Source organism: Manis javanica, chromosome 4 (genome assembly GCF_040802235.1).
Source record: "Manis javanica isolate MJ-LG chromosome 4, MJ_LKY, whole genome shotgun sequence".
Classification (NCBI taxonomy): Eukaryota; Metazoa; Chordata; class Mammalia; order Pholidota; family Manidae; genus Manis; species Manis javanica.
Window position 1 is genome coordinate 94,787,500 of NC_133159.1, and position 19,854 is coordinate 94,807,353.

Genomic DNA, 19,854 nt, shown 5'->3' on the forward strand with positions numbered 1-19,854 from the left:
TATGTGTGTGTGCGTTTTGAGAGTTTGATGAGTATACCAGTATATTCACCAACCACAGACTTCCCCGAATCCTGGAAGACTTCATTATATTTCACTAGGGTGAAAAATAATTAGCAGTGGTCAAATCATACAAGAAAACCACATGAGGAGAATAGAGCCCACAGGAAGACTGAGGAAGTATTGAAATGCAATTCCTGGCCTAGCACAGATCTTTTCTAAAATCCCAGAGCAAAGACTGAAGTCTTCACCTGTCTTTCACCGTCAATTGCCTAAAGCTATAAATAGGTCTAAAACTCATCTCTCTCCTTTTAGTAGAGAAGGGTCAGATTACAGGGGCAAAGCAGAATCATAAAATGACCATCCAGATATTTTATAGTGTCAGGCAGTCGCTCCCACAGTCTCCTCTCTTTGCCTTTCTCCTGTGCTATCCTAGACTCAAGGGTTCCAGCAGCAATGACTCTGTTGAAACATCCAGGTAGGTGGTGCAGAAGTGTTTTGGAGAGCTCAATTCTTTTCAATGCAACCATTCCTTTAACTATCGTGCCAGCTTTGATAATCCTTTATTTAGGGATCATATTTGCTTAATAATACATTTCAGGAAGAGGCAAGAGAAAGTTTTTAAGGATTTTTTGGTTTTTTAATTTTGGGAGGGATGTAATTTCTAAAATCATATCACATGGTAGCATCTTTGGTCATCCTTGATGATCCCAGTAGAAAACTAGGCAAGGTATTTACTATCTACTTTCTGGTGGGAAAAAAACCTGGGCCGCCATAGTTCTGAGAAGGGTCCTACACAATGTCTCTAGCCAAGGTATCAGATGAAAATCATGAACATAACGGGACTGTTCGCCCAATCAGTGTATTCTGAGGGTCACACGCCAGGTTTGTATCCGGAGTAACTTTAAAATAATAAGTCTTTTACATTATAAAAACAGTATATGTTTCATGTGAAATAAAAAGAAATTGCACTGAAAATAAATAAACACTCAGTTGGAGAAACTGGGAAATTTAGGAAAACAGTGATTAAAAAACAACCACAGCCTCATCATCCACAAATACCACTTTTAGCATGTCAGTGCCTTTCTTTTCAATCCATTTTCTATGTATATTTAAAGAATTTTTTAACACAGTTATGATTATATTATACATGTCATTTTATATCCTGCCTTTTAATTTATTTTTGCTTAACATTATAACACCATTTACCATGGTGTTCCAAACTCTTTCTAAACATCATTTGAAATGGCTGTATAATATTCTAATTTTCTTAATTCACCCCTTAGGCTCTTTACAGTATTTTGTAAGTATAATTATACTCTGACAATAATTTTCACACCTAAAGCTTTTTCTGTGTTAAGGATTATTTCAATAGGAGAGATTAGCAGAAATGGCTGATTTGTAGGTGTTACAAAATTGTTTACTAAATAAGCTCTTTTAATGTACCTGCTACCAGCATCATATGAGAGTTTCCATCCCTCTTGATCAGGTGTTTTTAAAATCACATTTTACGACCAGTACTTCCTTAAGAGTATAAACATAATTATAAAGAGACATATTAGAAAAGAAAAGAAGATGAGGAAATGAATAATGACCAAATTCCCAGGGTTTTCTCATAGCAGCAAATTGTAGTTAAATGAAAGAATTCCACTATACCCCTTCCTTGTACCAATCTACATATTTGTATTCCAAAGTACTGGTTAATAGCCACTGTGATTTCTGAAAGTTATTCATATATTTTATCTTGTTTTATTTTACTTCATACAGCTGAAGAAAAACGTGAGTATTTGGGGCTATTTCTTTTGCCATTTGCCAAAGTTCAATGAAAAAATATTATTCCTTAATTTAGAAACATGGGTATTTTTCAGCAGTGTTTATTAACTAATGCCATTAATAGCCAACCAAGATTAATAATCCCATAGATACCCCACTAGCATAGCAAATGAACTCATGGATTTTCTGGATTTTAAAAAAATGCACTTTTTAATGAGAACCTCATGGGGCATCCATTTGATATTTTGAAATAAAATAATCTTCTGTGGACAGATTAGCCAAGGGCATCTATTGAGTCTTGCCTTAGTAAATGAGCATTCAACTCTAGTGCAAAAAATTTCAATGGTGAATTTTTGTGATCCAATAGAGTAAAATCCCATTTTAGAGAAAACTATAACTTTAAATGTCTGCTCCCCTCTATCTCAAATTAGATTTGTCCTTTAGCTGACTGACAATAGGTCTGTCACTGAGTTCCTCTATGAGATGAGATGTGGCAAATGACCACAGCAATAAAGCACTGCTGAGAAATAAGCATGTGCTGCTGGATCTGCTGGGCGAAGAGCAAGCATAATACTCCTTTTCTCAAGAGTCTTGTACTTTCCCTGTTAATAATAGTAATCCCCAACTTCTTGATAGTACTGTGTAATTTTTAAAGTATTTCTTGTTTAATCTTTATAACAAGTCTCTGAAGTTGACATATTATGAACATTCCCATGTTAGGACGAACACAGGCTCCCTGTGATTATGTGATTTGCCCAGGGCCACCCAGCTGCCATAGACACTGTCTCACCCGTAGCTCAGTGTTCTTTCTGCTTCATCAGTCTAGTTCTTGTTCCTGTCCTCTACCTAAATGTACATGTCCTATCCTGAAGACGGTTCCACTCAGATGCTAGTTTCTTAAACATAAAATGCTCCAAAAAGAACTCAGCAGTGATCTATATGAAACGAAGCGAGTCATCTCTTCTTCCCTCCATGAATTCAGGTTGTCACCAATTATCTAGTCTCTTTCCAAGTACCAGCATCACTCTTTTCTCCCCATAAATATTGCCACAGTCTGAAGTATTTTTGAAAGTCACAGCTCTGTTATGAGGAGAAATATTTTGGCTGTGGAAATATCAACCATATAATTTTTGGTCCCCATATACATTACTTCTTGAGAGTAAAGTTCAATTGCCTATAGTGGCTTAGGGAGATACAACCTTAGTAAAAACAATAATGTTTTAAAAATATGAAATAAATGGTTATGTACAGGTCTAGATGATGAATGCTTGCTCTGGAAGAGCCAGATCTCAAGCAAGCAGGATTTGATTTCGGGGCATGCATTTGCACAGCGTCCTTACTGAAGCCTCCAGCAACATCACCCCAGCCCCAGCATGAGAAACCAGCTGTACCCTCACCCTCATCCTCATCACCCCAACCAGCCCGTTTCCATTTGCCCTTCCTGGTGCGTGAAGCCTCTTCCACTTCTGCTTGCTATTCATCGTGGAGGCGCAGGTGCTTGCTTGTGGTTCCCTGGGAGGAATGACACTATTTCTGGGGATCAGCTGGCAGGGGGGTGGGGAGGCATTCCCAGGCCTTGCACGTATCTATTTAGTATTCCATTTGTTCACGGTGGATCACAGTGCTTGTCAAAAAACTACTCCATAGCATCCTTTCAGTTTCAGGAAGTGCTTGCATCTAATGAGACCAATAGATGCATGAAGTTCAACTGGCACAGTGGGTTTCTGTGTTACTCTGCTGTGACAAGCCAGATTTTGAAAACTGGCTGGCTGACTACTAGTGTTAGTGAAATTCCAAACCAATTACTATCATTTCCAATGCTGTACTAAGTCATATCATTTATCATTTCCTTACAAGCCCAAATACCAAGTATCTATCTGACCAATGCTACCAAATTACATCATTCAGTTTAATCTGGTGCTTTATTTTCCTTAAAACATTTCCAGGTACATTATCTCCATTGACTTCACAGCAACCTTATGAGTGAGGTTTAGTAGGTATTATTATTCCCACTTTGCAGACTAGGAAACAAAAACAGAAGGATGAAGGAATTGGTAAATGCAGAACAGGGGCTTGGGCACATTACACTTACTTAATGTGTTTCAGTAGAATTGAAAATGTGGCAGTTTGGAGACCTGTTTTGACATCGATGGGGCAGAAGTGCAGGGAATCTTTCTCTATATATACAGTTTGCTCTGTCGTCATGTGAAGAATGTTTCTTTCACTATTGCTCCAAACAGCTAGATGTGTGCCATTCTCATTATTTGCTATCTGCTCTTTTCTGGAAATACCAAGAGACTTTTCAAAGCATTAGAAGTAATGACTATTCAGATGGAAACAATTGAGTATCTGGAAGAATGCAGTGGAACTTAACAGAAAAGCACACACTTGATGGCCATCACCACCCTATATGATGAAACTGGTTCTCTTATATCCAGAGTCTTGGGCCTATTCACTGCCAAGCTAAAGGTCACCCTTGCACCCATTTTAAGAATGGGAAAATTAAGGCAGGTGAAAGTAAAACTGGCTTTCTAAGGGTCACTTGTTATGGAAGTCCACATGTCTATAAGCAGCAAGACTCCCACACTAGGTAATCAATTTTATGTCCCCTTTTCCCACACATCAGCATGTCACCAAGTTGTCAGGATTTGAAAAAAAAAAACAAACCCCAGCGTTGTGATGTGTGAGAGAAGCACAGTATCTCTCCCATGAGGAAGAAAGGCCCAAAGTACACCTCTGTTTCTTAGAACTACTTAGATCACTAGTTCTCTTTAGGAAGAAAAACTCCACCAACCTAATGGGGAGGATTATGCTGCATGGTTACCATGAAGTCAAAGTCAGCCCTCCCAGAAGCAGGTGACTGATCTTGGCATCAGTCCTGCAAGAGCCCTGTCACACTTTAAGGCCCTCCTGACATACACTGTAAGAATCTGATCTGTGTTTCTGGGAACCATTTCCACACTAGCCACACAGAAACCCGCCAAGGAGAGAGAGCAGGGGAGCCATGCACCCAGGACAGTCCTTAGCACTGTGCCTTACACATGGCAGAAACTCAGATGTCTTCTGAGAAAGGGCTCCCACACTAATACGTGAAACACTCTTTTAGAAATTGATGATGCAATGCGTAGCTTTGCTGAAAAAGTGTTTGCCTCTGAAGTCAAAGATGAAGGAGGCCGTCATGAGATTTCCCCCTTTGATGTGGATGAGATCTGTCCAATTTCTCATCATGAAATGCAAGCACACATGTTCTACCTGGAGACTCTGCCCACCTCCACAGAAAGCAGAAGCAGGAGGTAAGTGGTGTAATGGGAGTGCTCAGTACCCTGGGACACAAGGAAGGGGATATGTCAGGGCAGATGGCTCACTGTGTCTGAATGATGGTTCAGCTCAGAGGAAGAACTCTGCCAGGGTTAACAATTCTTCCTCCCCTACACCCCTGCCTCTTCACGCTGTATGGCCTAGGGTAAGATAACAATGACTACAAAGAGAATGGCAGATCTGCAGTGCTCATCCACATGTCCCTGCAGTTGAAGCCTCCCTGTCCACCCAAGCAAGAGGCCATGTGCTACTTACTGTTGTTTAAACCAAAGTGGGCTGATGGCTGTAGGGCACTCACTCAATGCGCACACAATGGGCATAGAAACTAGGGCTCAAGTCTCATCTTTAGACTCTGTCCTTGGCCAGCTTTCGAGTTGTGCTATGTGATATGAATCCTGCCGTCGAGCCATGTGAGCTCTTCAAGGCCTGAGGGATACAGCCCTCCATTTCACATCCTGCCCATGCTACACCTGCAAGGTGTGATTACTGCTTCTCCTAAGCAGCCTTCATAGGTTCCTCTCCACGAGTCTGTTCATGTCCCTGTTTGAACTTCTCTAGTACCCACTCTCTGTTACAATTTCATCCTCAAACCTATGTTGAGCACCTATCTGGAACCCCCTCCTCAAAGGACTCCCCTCCCTCAACCAGGTTCATGGAAAAGATCATTCTACTGTCTTCCTCTTTGTTTTATGTCTGTAAAAGCAACAATCCACCTTCTTTGTCATCTCTCATAAGGCCTAACAGAAGGCTGAGTCAAAGTGGAAACTCAATAAATACTTGGTGATTTGAGGAAGTAATAGTGATTAAGTTCCAGGCAGTGTGCTAGGCATTTTATGTGCACCAAATTTCATAGAAATTCTATAAGGTAGGAACTATGACACCCTTTTTTTCTGATGGGGAGACGGAAGCTCACAGAGTTTAAGGACTATGCACAAACTGATATAGCCTGTGCTTACTGAAGTGCCCAAACCACCTGTTCTGCTAGGAGTGGCCTGCTTGTGAAGAACATGTCATGCCGAAACCTTCCTGTGAGCTCCCTTCCCACACCTGGCCCACATTTTAATTTTCACTTTTTGTCCTCCAGATGGAATTATACAGTGAAACACCAGTCTATCACTATGAAACTCCCAGTGAAGACAGAGTTAAATCACTTTACTTTCTTATTTCAAACCCAGAAAAAAGCATTTTGGTGGATGGAAGACTGTTAATTTGTCTGTTCCACAAAGTGAAACATCTTTCGCCAAACTGTCCCACATTGATGAGTACATTTCTTCCTCTCCGACCTACCAGACGGTTCCTGATTTTCAGAGAGTGCAGATCACTGGTGATTATGCCTCTGGGGTGAGTTGCTCCTTGCCCATCAAGGTAGCCACTTGGTGCCTCTTTCAGCTTCTTACCTTCCTCCCCTTCCTTTGGCAGATAAAGTCAGCCTGTCTGTCCCTTGTTATACTTCATGACTACACTCCAATACCAATAGGCTGTGACTTGTATTTCTGTTTTGCTTTTATCATCCCACGCAATTTCTCCTCCTTTATCTCATTTGCTTACACATGGAGAACATGCTGTAGAACGCGGTGTATGTATTACAGAAGACAGTGGACAGATTTTTCCAAAAGAACCAAGGAGAGCAGCCGGTGGTCTATGCCCCCAAGGTGTCATAGAACAGGAAAGGGAGCCTCAAGGAGGTATGGGGAGCTCTTGGGAAAAGATGGGCTCAGGGCAGACCTACAGTAGAGAGAAGGGCTGCAGCTAGCATAAACCAATCAGAGAATAGAGAGCAGGAGAGAGAGAGGAAGAAGAGAAAAGAATAGTGGAGAGACAAGAGGAAGAAGGAAGATGAGGGAGAGGACAAAACCTCATGGGGCTATTGTTTTCTGACCACATCCTCTCTCGAATTTCATTGCAGATGCTTACACAGTAGTCACTGCTTGGAACAGATTCCAGGATGCCACAGGGATAGTAAACTCATGTCACAAACAACTTGACCTGCTTGTCCTATCTGAAACAGATGGTCAATTAATAAATCTCTGCCACAGGGACTTGTGGAATCAGTATCATATTGGAGAAACTGCTATTTATCTTTCAGTCTATGCTCCAAATACAGTTTTAAATTACAGTCCTAAACCTCCTTCTCATGTAACTGACCCACTTAGGATCAGTTCTAAGATATTTCAAGCTGACAGAGCAATGCAATTAATGCTATTCTCGTTTATTCATTTCCTGTACGATAACATGGGTGCTCTGCAAATGCCAGGACTTGTAAATGCTAAATAACTGGAATGAAATGTCAATAGTGTGATGTGGAAAACAAAGTTTGAAGAGCTCCAGAGTTCAGAAAAACATAAAAATTAGGAGACATACTGGATACCTATGTGTTTGGTAGAAATAAAAACAAAAAGAAAGAAAATGAGAGGAAGGGTGAGGCTCACAAAAGTCAAAGTGGCTGTTTCTCCCGTGAAAGCTGAAGGGCACCTGAAACCTTGCTTTGGAGTCTTGGAAGAACCAAATATGTTGCTATACCTGTTGGTTTAAAGTGGCTGAGATGCTGAGCAACACTCCACCTGGTCGTAGTCTGTACCTGATTCACTCATCACCCTTGTAATTGAACAGAGAGGTAATAGGGAATCAGGACTAAGTTTCCGATACCTCTGATAAACAATTGATTAAATTTAATCTCTGATAAACAATTGATTAAATTTAATTATTCTTTATTGAACACCCACGTTGTGCTGAGTGCTGAGGACATGGAGGTAAATAAGACCCAGCTCTTGTCCTTGAGTTGCTGATCGACTGGTGACCCACTCGGTGGCAAAGGAACAAGATTGCCATTAGAAGTAGACCCCCAGACTTGGCACCGGTGCCAGACTCTGCTGGCTAAGATCAGTTGGTCTTTAAAAAGAGTTTAACTGACCAGGGTCAATATCTGGTCCCTCAAACCATTGGGAACAAGTTTATATTGGTCCCAGGAAATATTTGGGCTCTAATGAGCATTCAATGATTTCAAGTTCTAACTGTTGGGGCATGCCAGGCCCAGCCAGGAGTAGTGGATGGGGCACAGGAAACAAACCAGTTTATGAAATTTCCAGCAGTTCTAAGAAAATTTTACTCTAGAATCTATTTTTAGACATAGATAAAGCTCTCTTTAAAACCATGCAAACAACTCCTCACAGGATGATGTTCTGATCCATCTATAGCTGCAGAAGGCAGTGCATGCATGGAATGGTGTGAGGGATGTGTGACACCTTATTCATCCCAAAATATTTCCCTCACTGCCCAGCAAGTGGTTTGAATTCTCAAATTAGGGTCACATTGTCTTTCATTGAGATACTATCTTCAGAAGCCCATACTTAAAATGTCCATATGTTACCTAGAAGGAAGGAAGGATTTTCCATGTGAGAATAGGTTATCTTAATCATATTTGCTAGATAATAACTGCTATCTAGCAAAAACAAAAAGCAACACGGGACTCTAAGGAAAGACATAGAACAGGTGAATTTTAATAGAACTGGAACAATGAGAAAAACTTTGGGACCTGCTCCTGGAGGGAGACCTGGGCCCAAATCTAGTAGGAAACAGATGTAGGGGCAGGAGAGGCTCAGCCAGGGCTGTAACACCCAGGAAAGCAGGGAGGTACCAGAGACAAGCTTTACCCACTTCTTGGACTTTCACAGGAGCAGCTCTGATACTCTGAAATCTTCTTGGCAGGTTACAGTTGAAGATTTTGAAGTGGCTTGCAAAGGTCTGTATCGGGCATTGTGTATTCGGGAGAAATACATGCAGAAGTCCTTTCAGAGGTTCCCTAAAACCCCTTCCAAGTACTTGCGGAACATTGAGGGTGAGGCTTGGGTAGCAAATGAGAGCTTCTATCCAGGCAAGTAATCTGCTAATGCAATGTATGAGATATATCTTTATGTTTAACTACTCAATATTTAAGACACCCCTAGGTTATAAATCATCCAGTCCAAAATTGTCAGTCATCTTTGGCTCCATTCTCCCTCCTGCTATGTGTCTGATCACTTGATTACATCTGTACAATATCTTTCTAAACCTCCTCTCTTTGCCATTCCCCAAACATTAATTTAGGTCCGTATTTCTCCTTGTCCAGATTATCACAACAGTTTCCTAACTACCCTGCTAAATTCTAATCTCACTTCCTTTTTGAGTGAGGATTCTAATTATCACTTTGTTGCCCAAAATCTGTTTTAATAAAACAGGTCTGAACATATCCTTCTCCTGGCAAAAATCTTTAACTGCTCCTCATTTCCTATATAATTAAGTCCAGTCTTCAGGGTGGTGCTCAAGGCCTACAAGCGTCTGGCCTCCTAAATATATTTTATTTATCTATTTCTTCTTGGACTTGCACACCCAACTTATTTATAAGCTTACCTCATCTACCTTTGAACTCTTTGTTCTGATTGGAAGTATTTCCTGTTCTTCATTTGGTCCAGCACTTTCCCCTGTGCTTTTGCCATGCTGTTCCCTGTGCCTGCCCTGCCCTTCCCTTCACTTTTTCACTATATATCCAAATATTCAGATCCAACGTCATCCTTCAAGGTAGCGCCCAAATGCTATGATTTCCTTTTTTTCCACTGATCTCTGAATAAAAGTAAACTACATGTTTTGACTTTCCACAGCACTTTACGTATCTCACTCTTTTCTTTCTGCCTTGTATGAAGTTAAGTCCATATTTAAAAATAATCAGATTTTAATAATTTAACAGATTTCTATTTTTTAACTGTACTGTGATTTATATAGCCAATTCTTACTTTTAGGCACTTAGATTTCTGACTTTTAATTTGTTCCCAACAAAGCTACAGTAAACATCTTGATGTAAACATCTTTATGCAGTTGCTTTGTATCTTTAGGATTATACTTCTGGAATTGAAATTTCAGGGCAGGCAAGTATTAAAGCTTTTTGAACTTTCAAATTACTATGTTATTACAAATTTCCAGTTCTACAACTTCTTCTCTGTAATTCCTTTTAATATTAAAATCATATTAAATGTGTCAAGTTTGTAACTCATAAAATCGGTTTATCTATCTGCTGTAATATTGACTTTTAGTATGTTTGTCTTGCCTTTGTTTCTCCTGGATTATACTTTATCTCTCCAGCATGTTTAAGTGAAAATATTCAGAAACAGGTATTTGACACAGCAGTATACTGTTTCACTTCTTTGGTGTCCTTATCTTCTAGTTTTGAATAGAAAATGTGCACACTTTTTCTTTCGACATTGTTTTTCTCACTCTGGCTGGCTTAGTCATCACTTGCAAACAGGAGACTTCCCAATGCCTTGGGCATAAGTTTGTGGAAAATAAAATGTTTAAGGGCTGTGGTGGAGTGGAATTTGTTCTTGGCTTCCTTAGGTTGAAATTGTTAGCAGTGGAAAGAGGGGGACATTTACCCACATAATCCCTTCTTAATTCCTTTAGCAGAAATTGTATTTGCTTTAAAAGGAGGGGAATATATTATAAGAATTATAAGAAGTATTATACTTCTAATAAGAATTTATTTTTTATTTCTGCTCATCTTAAAAACCACTCCAGGCAGTAGACTACTCTTTATGATAATATAAGGGTGGATACATGTCATTATACATTTGTCAAAATCCAAAGAATGTCCAGCAACACCAAGAGTGAACCCTGGGTAAATTCTGAACTTCGAGCAATAATGTGTCCATGTAGGTTCATCAATTGTCAGAAATGGAGCCCTCTGGTGGGAGGTGTTAATAATGGAGGAGGCTGTGCACGTATGGGAGCTGGGGTATATGGGAAACCTCTGTGCTTGGTACTTCATTTTGTTGTGAACCTAAAACTGCTCTAAAAAAAAAAGTCTATTAAGAAATAACCACTCTAAATTAAGACTAATAGAGAAGATTGGTTTAAATAAGGAAAAAATGCAAATTCTACTTTTTAACTGTAGTTTTATTTTTGTTGCCATGCAATTATCTCATATGCTAATAAAATGCTCTGAACAGGAAGTCTTTGATAGCCAACTTTAGTAAGCAAATTATTTGTATGTAGTATATCAATTATGTGAACAGTACTTTGAAAGAATTTGAAATTTTCTTACACTCGATGAAATATTATGGTTATTTATACTACTAATTTAGTCACCTTTGAAAAATAATATAAAAATAAACTCGCTCTGGATGGAATTCCAAACAAATGAGATCTTACTGTATTCCGTATTTTGAATATTGTTATGTGGTCATCCATCCTGTACATTGATATGTTACTCTGTGTTTTATTGAAAAAGTCTTTACGCCTCCTACGAAGAGTGGAGAAGACCCCTTTCAAACAAATGACCTCCCAGAAAACCTGGGTTATCACCTCAAAATGAAGGATGGTGTTGTTTATGTCTATCCTAATGAAGCAGCGGCCAGCAAGGATGAGCCTAAGCCACTTCCTTACCCAAATCTCGACACCTTCTTAGATGATATGAACTTTTTACTTGCTTTAATTGCCCAAGGACCTGTGTAAGTGTTTAATGAGACCCAAACGACTACTATGACCTCTTCTGATAGTGAGAATAAATACTGATTAATTGCCCAAAGTCACACAGCGGACTGAACCAGGATTCAAGCCCCAGTCAGCCAACTCCAAAGCCACGGCCCTTAACCTGAGTAGTGCTGTCTGCCCTGATTTTTAATGCCTTTCCCAATCCTCTCTCATTATATGTCCAACTTGGATGGAAAGATTACACCCTTGCAAGCCCAATACTTTTCAAGCGAGATTAACAGCAGAGTCAAACAAACATTTGTGCCCCCAACTGTTTCCTATGGAAGATAAGGGCCCTGATGGTTTTGAAATTGTGGCTGTTTCCCTTGAACGTCTGGAAAGTTTTAGAATTATGTGATCTAAATTCTTTCAGTAAGACCTATACCCACCGGCGCCTGAAGTTCCTATCCTCCAAGTTCCAGGTCCATCAGATGCTCAATGAGATGGATGAGTTAAAGGAGCTGAAGAACAACCCCCACAGGGATTTTTACAACTGCCGGAAGGTAAACATTTTCACTGCTCAGAGGTCATTTCTGGGTAGAAACAGTAACCCAATTATTTCTTGACTGGGACAAGATACTGTTTTTCTGATTGATGTAAGAGTTCTGCAGATTCAAGGGAATTTAGTGAAAGCAGATAGATTGTCTCTAGAAGGTTAAAGTAGCATTTCTACTGTTTTCCACATAGAAAGGTTTACCACTTTCTTGCCATAAAAAATCACAATTATCATTAACAACAAAAATTAGAAAACAAATAAAACCTCAAAAAACGCTATTCTAGGAATTGGAAGATCCTTTCTAGTACTTTTTCTTCTACTTCCTGACTGTAAGACATTGGGGCAAATGATTAAATATTTCTGAGTTTCAATTTCCTCATTCATAAAATTGGGAAATGTATCTGCTCAATCTAGGTCACAAGAGGATCGTGAATATCAAATAAGCTAATGATTGTAGAAAATTAACCAACTAGAAACCCTTCCAAGATGTGTCCTGACCACATAAGAGATTGCAAGGAAGTGGGAACAGGAAATATTTGAGCAGAGATTCAGAACCAAATCCTGGCTCAGCTACCGGCATAACCTTGGGAAAAGTACTTAATATATCAAAACTTCAACTTATAGTATTGTAATTATAAAAATATCTAACACACAAATGCCATCGCTGTGCCATAGCTTCATAATTTCAGTCCTTTCTCCCTTTGGGGCTGAAATCTATGGTAGTTACTTCACTTCCAGCTGTGTCTCAGGGGTGGAGAATGGTCACCAAGAACTTTGTGTGGATCAAATGTAGGAAATACATTGAATGTACAGATATCCAAGAGAAGCAGGCATTATTATTCATCCAGCCTAAGTTTTCACATTCTTGCATGGGCACAAAAAGGTGCTATGAGTTCTTTTCTGCTGGGCCACTTCCACCAGCTGTCAGGCCACACCCCTATTACACCTTTCTCCCTCAATAATGGGATTTGTAGGCGCCTAGAGCCTCTAATGGAGCAAAGACTGACTAAGGCTGATTGTTGGCTTTCTTTCTCTGAATGTGCACACAGGTGGACACCCATATCCATGCAGCTGCTTGCATGAACCAGAAACATCTACTGCGCTTTATTAAGAAATCTTACCAAGTCGATGCTGACAGAGTGGTCTATAGCACCAAGGAGAAAAATCTGACCCTCAAGGAACTTTTTACTAAGTTAAAAATGCATCCCTATGACTTGACTGTTGATTCTCTGGATGTTCATGCTGTAGGTTGGAAGGATAATGTCAGTTTCACTCTAATATTCAGAACCCAGATGCCTTTCTCCTACAAACTCTCCCTTCTCAGACCCCTCTCAACCAGGTTGGCTTAACATGCTGACTGAAAGCACCCACAGACAACTTCGAGGTTCACTCACTGTCAGCTGTCCCAGATTCCGTTCCAGGGAGCACAACACCTTCCCTGTTCCCAGGCCCCTGTTCTTTATGGCCATCCCCTAGCTTTCTATGTCCAGGCAGCTCTGGTAAAGACACACTGTGCTCCTGTTTCCTGATTCAGGGACGCCAGACTTTCCAGCGTTTTGATAAGTTCAATGATAAATACAATCCTGTAGGAGCAAGTGAGCTACGAGACCTCTACCTGAAGACAGACAATTACATTAATGGGGAGTATTTTGCCACTATCATCAAGGTGAGGAGGAACCAACCAGTTCTAAGGTACCTGGCCCAGTTCTTTTCGTAGGGGGGGGGGGCATCGGGGCAGAGAGGAAGAAAGGAACATATGAAAAGCTGGATTTCTTTTGCAGGCCCTTGGATATCTTATTATCCTTAGTCTGACTTTTTCACTCTTGAGACTCCATTATGTCCTATCAGTCTTTTATCCCCACTAGATTTCCCTTAACTCTCAGTTCCCTTAGGCTTTAACCTTGATAGTTTTCCTCCAACTTCCTTTCATATTCCCTCTAGTCTTCTTAGTACCCATAGCCTCTTTCTCAACCCCACAGGTTTAGACCCTTGAGGGACTTGTGGAAATTCCTGGCTTTGGACTCCTCTCTTGGCTTTGCAGGAGGTGGGAACAGACCTGGTGGATGCCAGGTACCAGCACGCTGAGCCCCGCCTGTCAATCTATGGCCGCAGTCCTGATGAGTGGAGCAAACTTTCCACCTGGTTCGTCCGCAACCGCATCCACTGCCCCAACATGACATGGATGATCCAGGTCCCCAGGATCTAGTATGTACCTGCCCATCAGAAACCCTAACACCTGCCCTCATCCTGCTGCCTCGCTCCCTGCATAGAACAAAAAATATGCAGCCCTTCTGGACTGACATCAGCTTGGTTAAAGTGACGCTCAGTACCGGGTCCTGGGCACTTGGTTTCATCCACTATGGGTGAAGCTCTCTTGACCACAGACAGGAGATAGGAAGATCATTTCAGTTCAGTTCTTACCAGTAGCTTTTTTGTTTTGGTTCTGTAAAACATGGGATTCTATACCAATACAAAATAAAACTGATTGAGAGTGACTGAAATTTAGCTAGGGTAAGAACTACGTACATTTCCTTATACATTTTCTTTCTCCTGCCTCTCTGTGTCTGGTTCATTCTTTCCCATGCTCATCTGTACTGGAAGGTAGCTTTCTTGTATCAGAATTTCTACCACTGTCTGTCAGTTGCTCAAGTTCATAATCAATGAGTATTTATCAATGGCATTCCCACATGCTAATTACTCATTGCACTTAGAGGTATTGAGAGTCATAGATCTTTTATGTAACTTGAGTGTTTATCTATTTTCTGGCCACCTTCCTCCATTGTTCTGTGTGCCCTGAGACAATGCAAGAGTTTTATACTGTCCCGTTAGCCAAAAAAGTACTTTTTGACTGGGGTAGAACTTCCTGTGTAATATCACTAAGGCAGAGAAGCAGTAGAGTGTGGTGGTGAGGAGCATGAAGTCTGGACCTAGAAAAGCTGTGCTTGAATCCTGGTTCTCTCACTTAACTAGCTGTGTGACTGGGTGAGTTACATGACCGGCGTGTGCTTTGGTTTCATCATCTTTAAAATGGGGCCATAATAGTGCCAAACTTATTAAGTTGTTGCAAGGATTAAATTAGCTAATATTTCTAGCCACTTAGAAGAGTGGATGGCATATATTCAGTACTATATAAGAGTGTGTTAGATTGCCCCTGGCAGCAGTATATCAGAGGTGTTCTTGGTAATTCTTTCATGCTCACCATCTTGTACACCACACACATATAAACCATTGAACCTGTTATGACACAGTTCCTATACTCCTTATTCTTCATCTGAACTTAACTGTGAAGGTTTCATTTCCTTACCATGAAGAGTTTGTAGAAGAGTTGGGGGCATGTAGTTCAGCAAGTAATTTATTCCTCCTATACTCAACCCAAACTGAATCCCTCCTTTTGGATAACCAAGAAGAGTGTTCCAGAGTGGACCGAGGATGGACAAGCCAGATTTTTTCCTGAATGTGGCATTTAGGCCTCTGGTTCTCTCATCCTGGGGCACTCAGTCCTCAAAATCTTTTTCTTCCTAAATTCTCTTCATTCTTGCCTCCAGTGATGTGTTCCGATCTAAGAATTTCCTTCCACACTTTGGAAAGATGCTGGAGAATGTTTTCATGCCAGTGTTTGAGGCCACCATCAACCCTCAGGCTCACCCAGACCTCAGTGTCTTCCTCAAGCGTGTAAGCATGACCCTGGAGGCTTCCCTGTTGCTGCACATAAGCCAGCCTTCCTACCGAGTTGTGACTAATGCTTGTTTATCTCTGACTTTTGACCCTTGCCTTTGGGAATTGAAAGTTTGTCTGAAGGCTGGGACCCTGCAGTAAGACTGACCCATTGCCTGGCTCATTTTTCCTGACAGATTACTGGCTTCGACAGTGTGGATGATGAATCCAAACACAGTGGCCACATGTTCTCTTCCAAGAGCCCCAAGCCTCAGGAGTGGACAATGGGAAAGAATCCCTCTTACACTTACTATGCCTACTACATGTATGCAAACATCATGGTGCTCAACAGCCTGAGAAAGTAAGTAGATGAAACTGTAGCTGGAAAGAAAATCTATTTTGACATACCTGTGTCCTCATACACCGGCACCGTAGGTGGTCAAGGACCTGCACCGCATTGCTGGGATGCGTCTCATTGGCCCAAATCAGAAATTTCTTTTCCTTTCCTTTTTCATTAGTTTCCTTTACTCTACTTTTTCTTTATTTATTTAGAGACAGGAATGGACATTTTAGAGACTTCAGGAACTTTCATAGTGCTTTTTCTTTGGAAGTTTGGGAATTTACACTATTCACTATGCAGCTTATTATAAAACTCCGTTTATTTTACCTTTCTTGATATATCTGGGTAAGGAATAAATAGAGGAATATTATCATGGGGTTTTCTGGAAACATTTCCCTCCTAAAGTGTGAGGAGAAATGGTGATATTGGTAAATTTCCTGTTAAAGTGGGAGATGCTTCCATTCAGGTAATCAAATCTTGACTTTCCTCTGAATGTTCATATCCTTTACTGCCTCTGTTTTAAAAGTGTGTGTTTGGAAGTAATGACTCCATAGCATCTTTTTTTTTAATTAAAGTATCATTGATATACAATCTTATGAAGGTTTCACATGAACAACATTGTGGTTTCAACATTCACCCATATTATAATTCTCCCCCTGTGAGGACTTGATAATATGGGTGAATGTTAAAACTACAATGTTGTTCATGTGAAACCTTCATAAGATTGTATATCAATGATACTTTAATAAAAAGTCTGTGTTCAGGAAGAATTACAATTATGAATCAAAATTGCCATTTTTGCTGAATCCTTTGGATGCCCTACTCCCTTTCTGAGTGTCAATTTTTTCGACCAGATTTTCTTGTAAATCACTCTATGCCCAGAATTGTTGCCAGGTCCTCCTCAGTCACCTATGATTCCTACAGCAGCTTCATTTCCCTAGGGAACGAGGCATGAATACGTTTCTGTTCCGACCTCACTGTGGGGAAGCTGGCGCTCTCACTCACCTCATGACAGCATTCATGACAGCAGATAATATCTCTCATGGCCTGAATTTGAAAAAGGTGAGTTGGAGACTCTTTTCTTTATATTAACTCTTATTTGGAGCTAGAGAAATAAGTTTTTTTCTTAGCATTCTGTCATAAGTCATTATCAACACTAGAATTAAACTAAAGTAGAGCAAAAAAGATTTCAAAATTATTCATGCAATTCCTTTTACCAAGGCCCAGGAAAGAAAAGGACTTGCTCAGTTTTGGTGGTAGTTGGTGGCAGAGGTGAATTAATGCAGATCTCTTGACTTCCATTTTAGAATTCCAACATAGGATAATTCAGAAATGGTTTGGCTTACCTTTAACTAGTTTTTGCCAGATTTCTTGTTGTAACATGTTTTCGAATGCCTCTTGTGAGAAGCAGCACTTTCTTGCAGAGAAAAAAGTTTCCAGGTGAAGTCTTTTGCCTGAGACAGACCATCTAACTTAGGCAATTAAAACTCAAATAATTTGATTTGTCTCAATGCTTCTGAAAATTGATGCTCCCAAATAAATGGATGCTAAATAGTATTTACTTTTAAAAAGTATTATTTCTCCTTACTCTGGGATTAAAATAACAGGTGATAATTTTTTTGATAGCTAAAAGTTGAGGTAAACCATGGAGTTTTAATGTTTCTTGTTTATATTCCTTTTGTCAATATCCTTAATACTGTTTTCACTTTTCCTTTCCAGAGTCCTGTGTTACAGTATTTGTTTTTTTTAGCCCAGATTCCCATCGCTATGTCACCATTAAGTAACAACAGCTTATTTCTAGAATATGCCAAAAATCCTTTCTTAGATTTCCTCCAGAAAGGGCTAATGATCTCACTGTCTACAGATGACCCGATGCAATTCCACTACACCAAGGTACACGTATAGAATCTTGAGCAATAGAAGTATATTTCGTTGGACTATTGTTTCCCACCCAAAATTTTAAAGTCAAATCAAGTATTTCACTATTCTTTTTGTGCAGGATGCATGCTATTTCTTTTAATGCATTCTCTATTCTTTCTTTTTTGTGTGTGCATTTAAATAAATAATTCAAGGAGCCCCTAATGGAAGAGTATGCCATTGCTGCACAAGTCTTCAAGCTGAGTACCTGTGATATGTGTGAAGTGGCAAGAAACAGCATTCTGCAATGTGGAATTTCTCATGAGGTAGATCGGTCCTTGACTGGTTACCCTTTTGAGTACAGGATCTGCTAAAAAAATTATTTGGGGAAACATGTAAAAAAATTGTCTCACAGATCATATGCAATTACTATAGGCAAGGAATGGAAAGAATTATTCTATCTCTCTGGCCATGCCTCTGGGCAAGGGAAATAAAATACAACTTAATTTCCCAGCAGACTGTGCACATGGAGGCACTGGATGAATGCTTTTAATGGCTTAATTTTTTTCCTTTTGCCAGTGCTTACTAAAGGAAGGAATCCTTGTGGAGAAGGTAATTATTGTCTATATCAGGGTAAAAAGACACAACAATCATTCTGCTTTCTTTCCTCTCATAGGAGAAAGCAAAGTTTCTGGGCAACAATTACCTTGAGGAAGGTCCCGTTGGAAATGATATCCGGAGGACAAATGTGGCCCAAATCCGCATGGCTTATCGTTATGAAACCTGGTGCTATGAACTTAATTTAATTGCTGAAGGTCTTAAATCAGGAGAATAAAATAAACCAAATGATAATATGGGTAAGGTTTTTATTGTACAGTGTGAATAATAATATATATCTTTCTTGACTTACAATGGGGTTATATCTCAACAAAACCATCATCAAGATGAAAATATTATAGGTCTTTAAAAATGCATTTAAAACACCTAACCTATGAAACATCAGAACGGAGCCTAGACTACTTTGCATGTGCTCAGAACACTTACATTAGCCTACATTTGGGCAAAATCGTCAAACACAAAGCATATTTTATAAAACTCATGTAATTTATTGAATATTATACTGAAAGTGAAAAACAGAATGATCATTTGTGTACAGAAAGGTCATGAGTGTATCAGTTGTTTACCCTTGTGATCCTGTGGCTAGCTGGGAGCTGTGGCTCACTACTGGTGCCCAGCATCACAAGGGAGGATTGTACCACATATTGTTAACACCAGAAAAGATCAAGATGCAGAATCTAAAGTATGGCTTCTACTGAGTGTGTGTCACTTACACCCTTGTAAAGCTGAGAAATTGTAAGTTGAGGTATCGTAAGTCAGGGGCCATCTGTAGTTACCAGATATTGAATCCCTACTACTAGCTATGGATTGTATAAGATATTGTTCCACTGACATTATTTCATTTAATTTTTTTACAGCCTTAAGAAGTAGCTATTTAACTCCATTTTGGGGAAGATAAGTAAACCAATGTTAGTGGAGTTAATAATCTGCACAAGGTGAGGGGTAGCAATGGGGCTCTAGGTTTGTCTGCCTGTGGAGTCTCCATGATTTAGGCAAAACAGCTGTTAAGACAGAGCAAAAAAAAATACAAATGATTTGTTCTTAGGAGAAAGCAAAGCTTTTGATTTATAGAATGAATCTTGTTCAAGGCACTTAGACCAGTGAAAAATTCTTTTGACCAGATACAACTGAAGACTGGCTTTCTTAGGAACAGGTATACCCCAACATAGAAAATCTGTGTTTATGAGTTATTATACTTAAGGAGAATTTATCTTCTGAAAGGATTCTTTGCTTTAAGGATATAATTGATAAAAAAGTTAAAGTCAAATGTAGTAGTACATTTTAAATGATTTCACTAACCAAA

The 19,854-nt window shown here is 39.8% G+C and overlaps 1 protein-coding gene across 2 annotated transcripts; it reads left to right on the forward strand.

Moving 5' to 3' along the window:
* Positions 1-340: 340 nt before the first annotated feature.
* On the forward strand, positions 341-18,785 carry AMPD1 (adenosine monophosphate deaminase 1). Of its 2 annotated transcripts, XM_037019913.1 has the most exons (16): positions 383-475; positions 3,022-3,264; positions 4,877-5,063; positions 6,264-6,429; positions 8,794-8,959; positions 11,345-11,564; positions 11,960-12,089; positions 13,132-13,326; positions 13,617-13,748; positions 14,124-14,287; positions 15,628-15,754; positions 15,934-16,097; positions 17,018-17,138; positions 17,796-17,969; positions 18,149-18,259; positions 18,610-18,785. In XM_037019913.1, the coding sequence occupies exons 2-16, from the start codon at positions 3,144-3,146 to the stop codon at positions 18,766-18,768; spliced, it is 2,337 nt and encodes a 778-aa protein (XP_036875808.1). In that variant the 5' UTR covers positions 383-475; positions 3,022-3,143; the 3' UTR covers positions 18,769-18,785. The 2 variants fall into 2 exon arrangements, with proteins under 2 accessions (XP_036875810.1, XP_036875808.1); XM_037019915.2 differs by lacking the exon at positions 3,022-3,264 and having other exon boundaries at positions 341-475.
* The last annotated feature ends 1,069 nt before the right edge of the window (positions 18,786-19,854 follow it).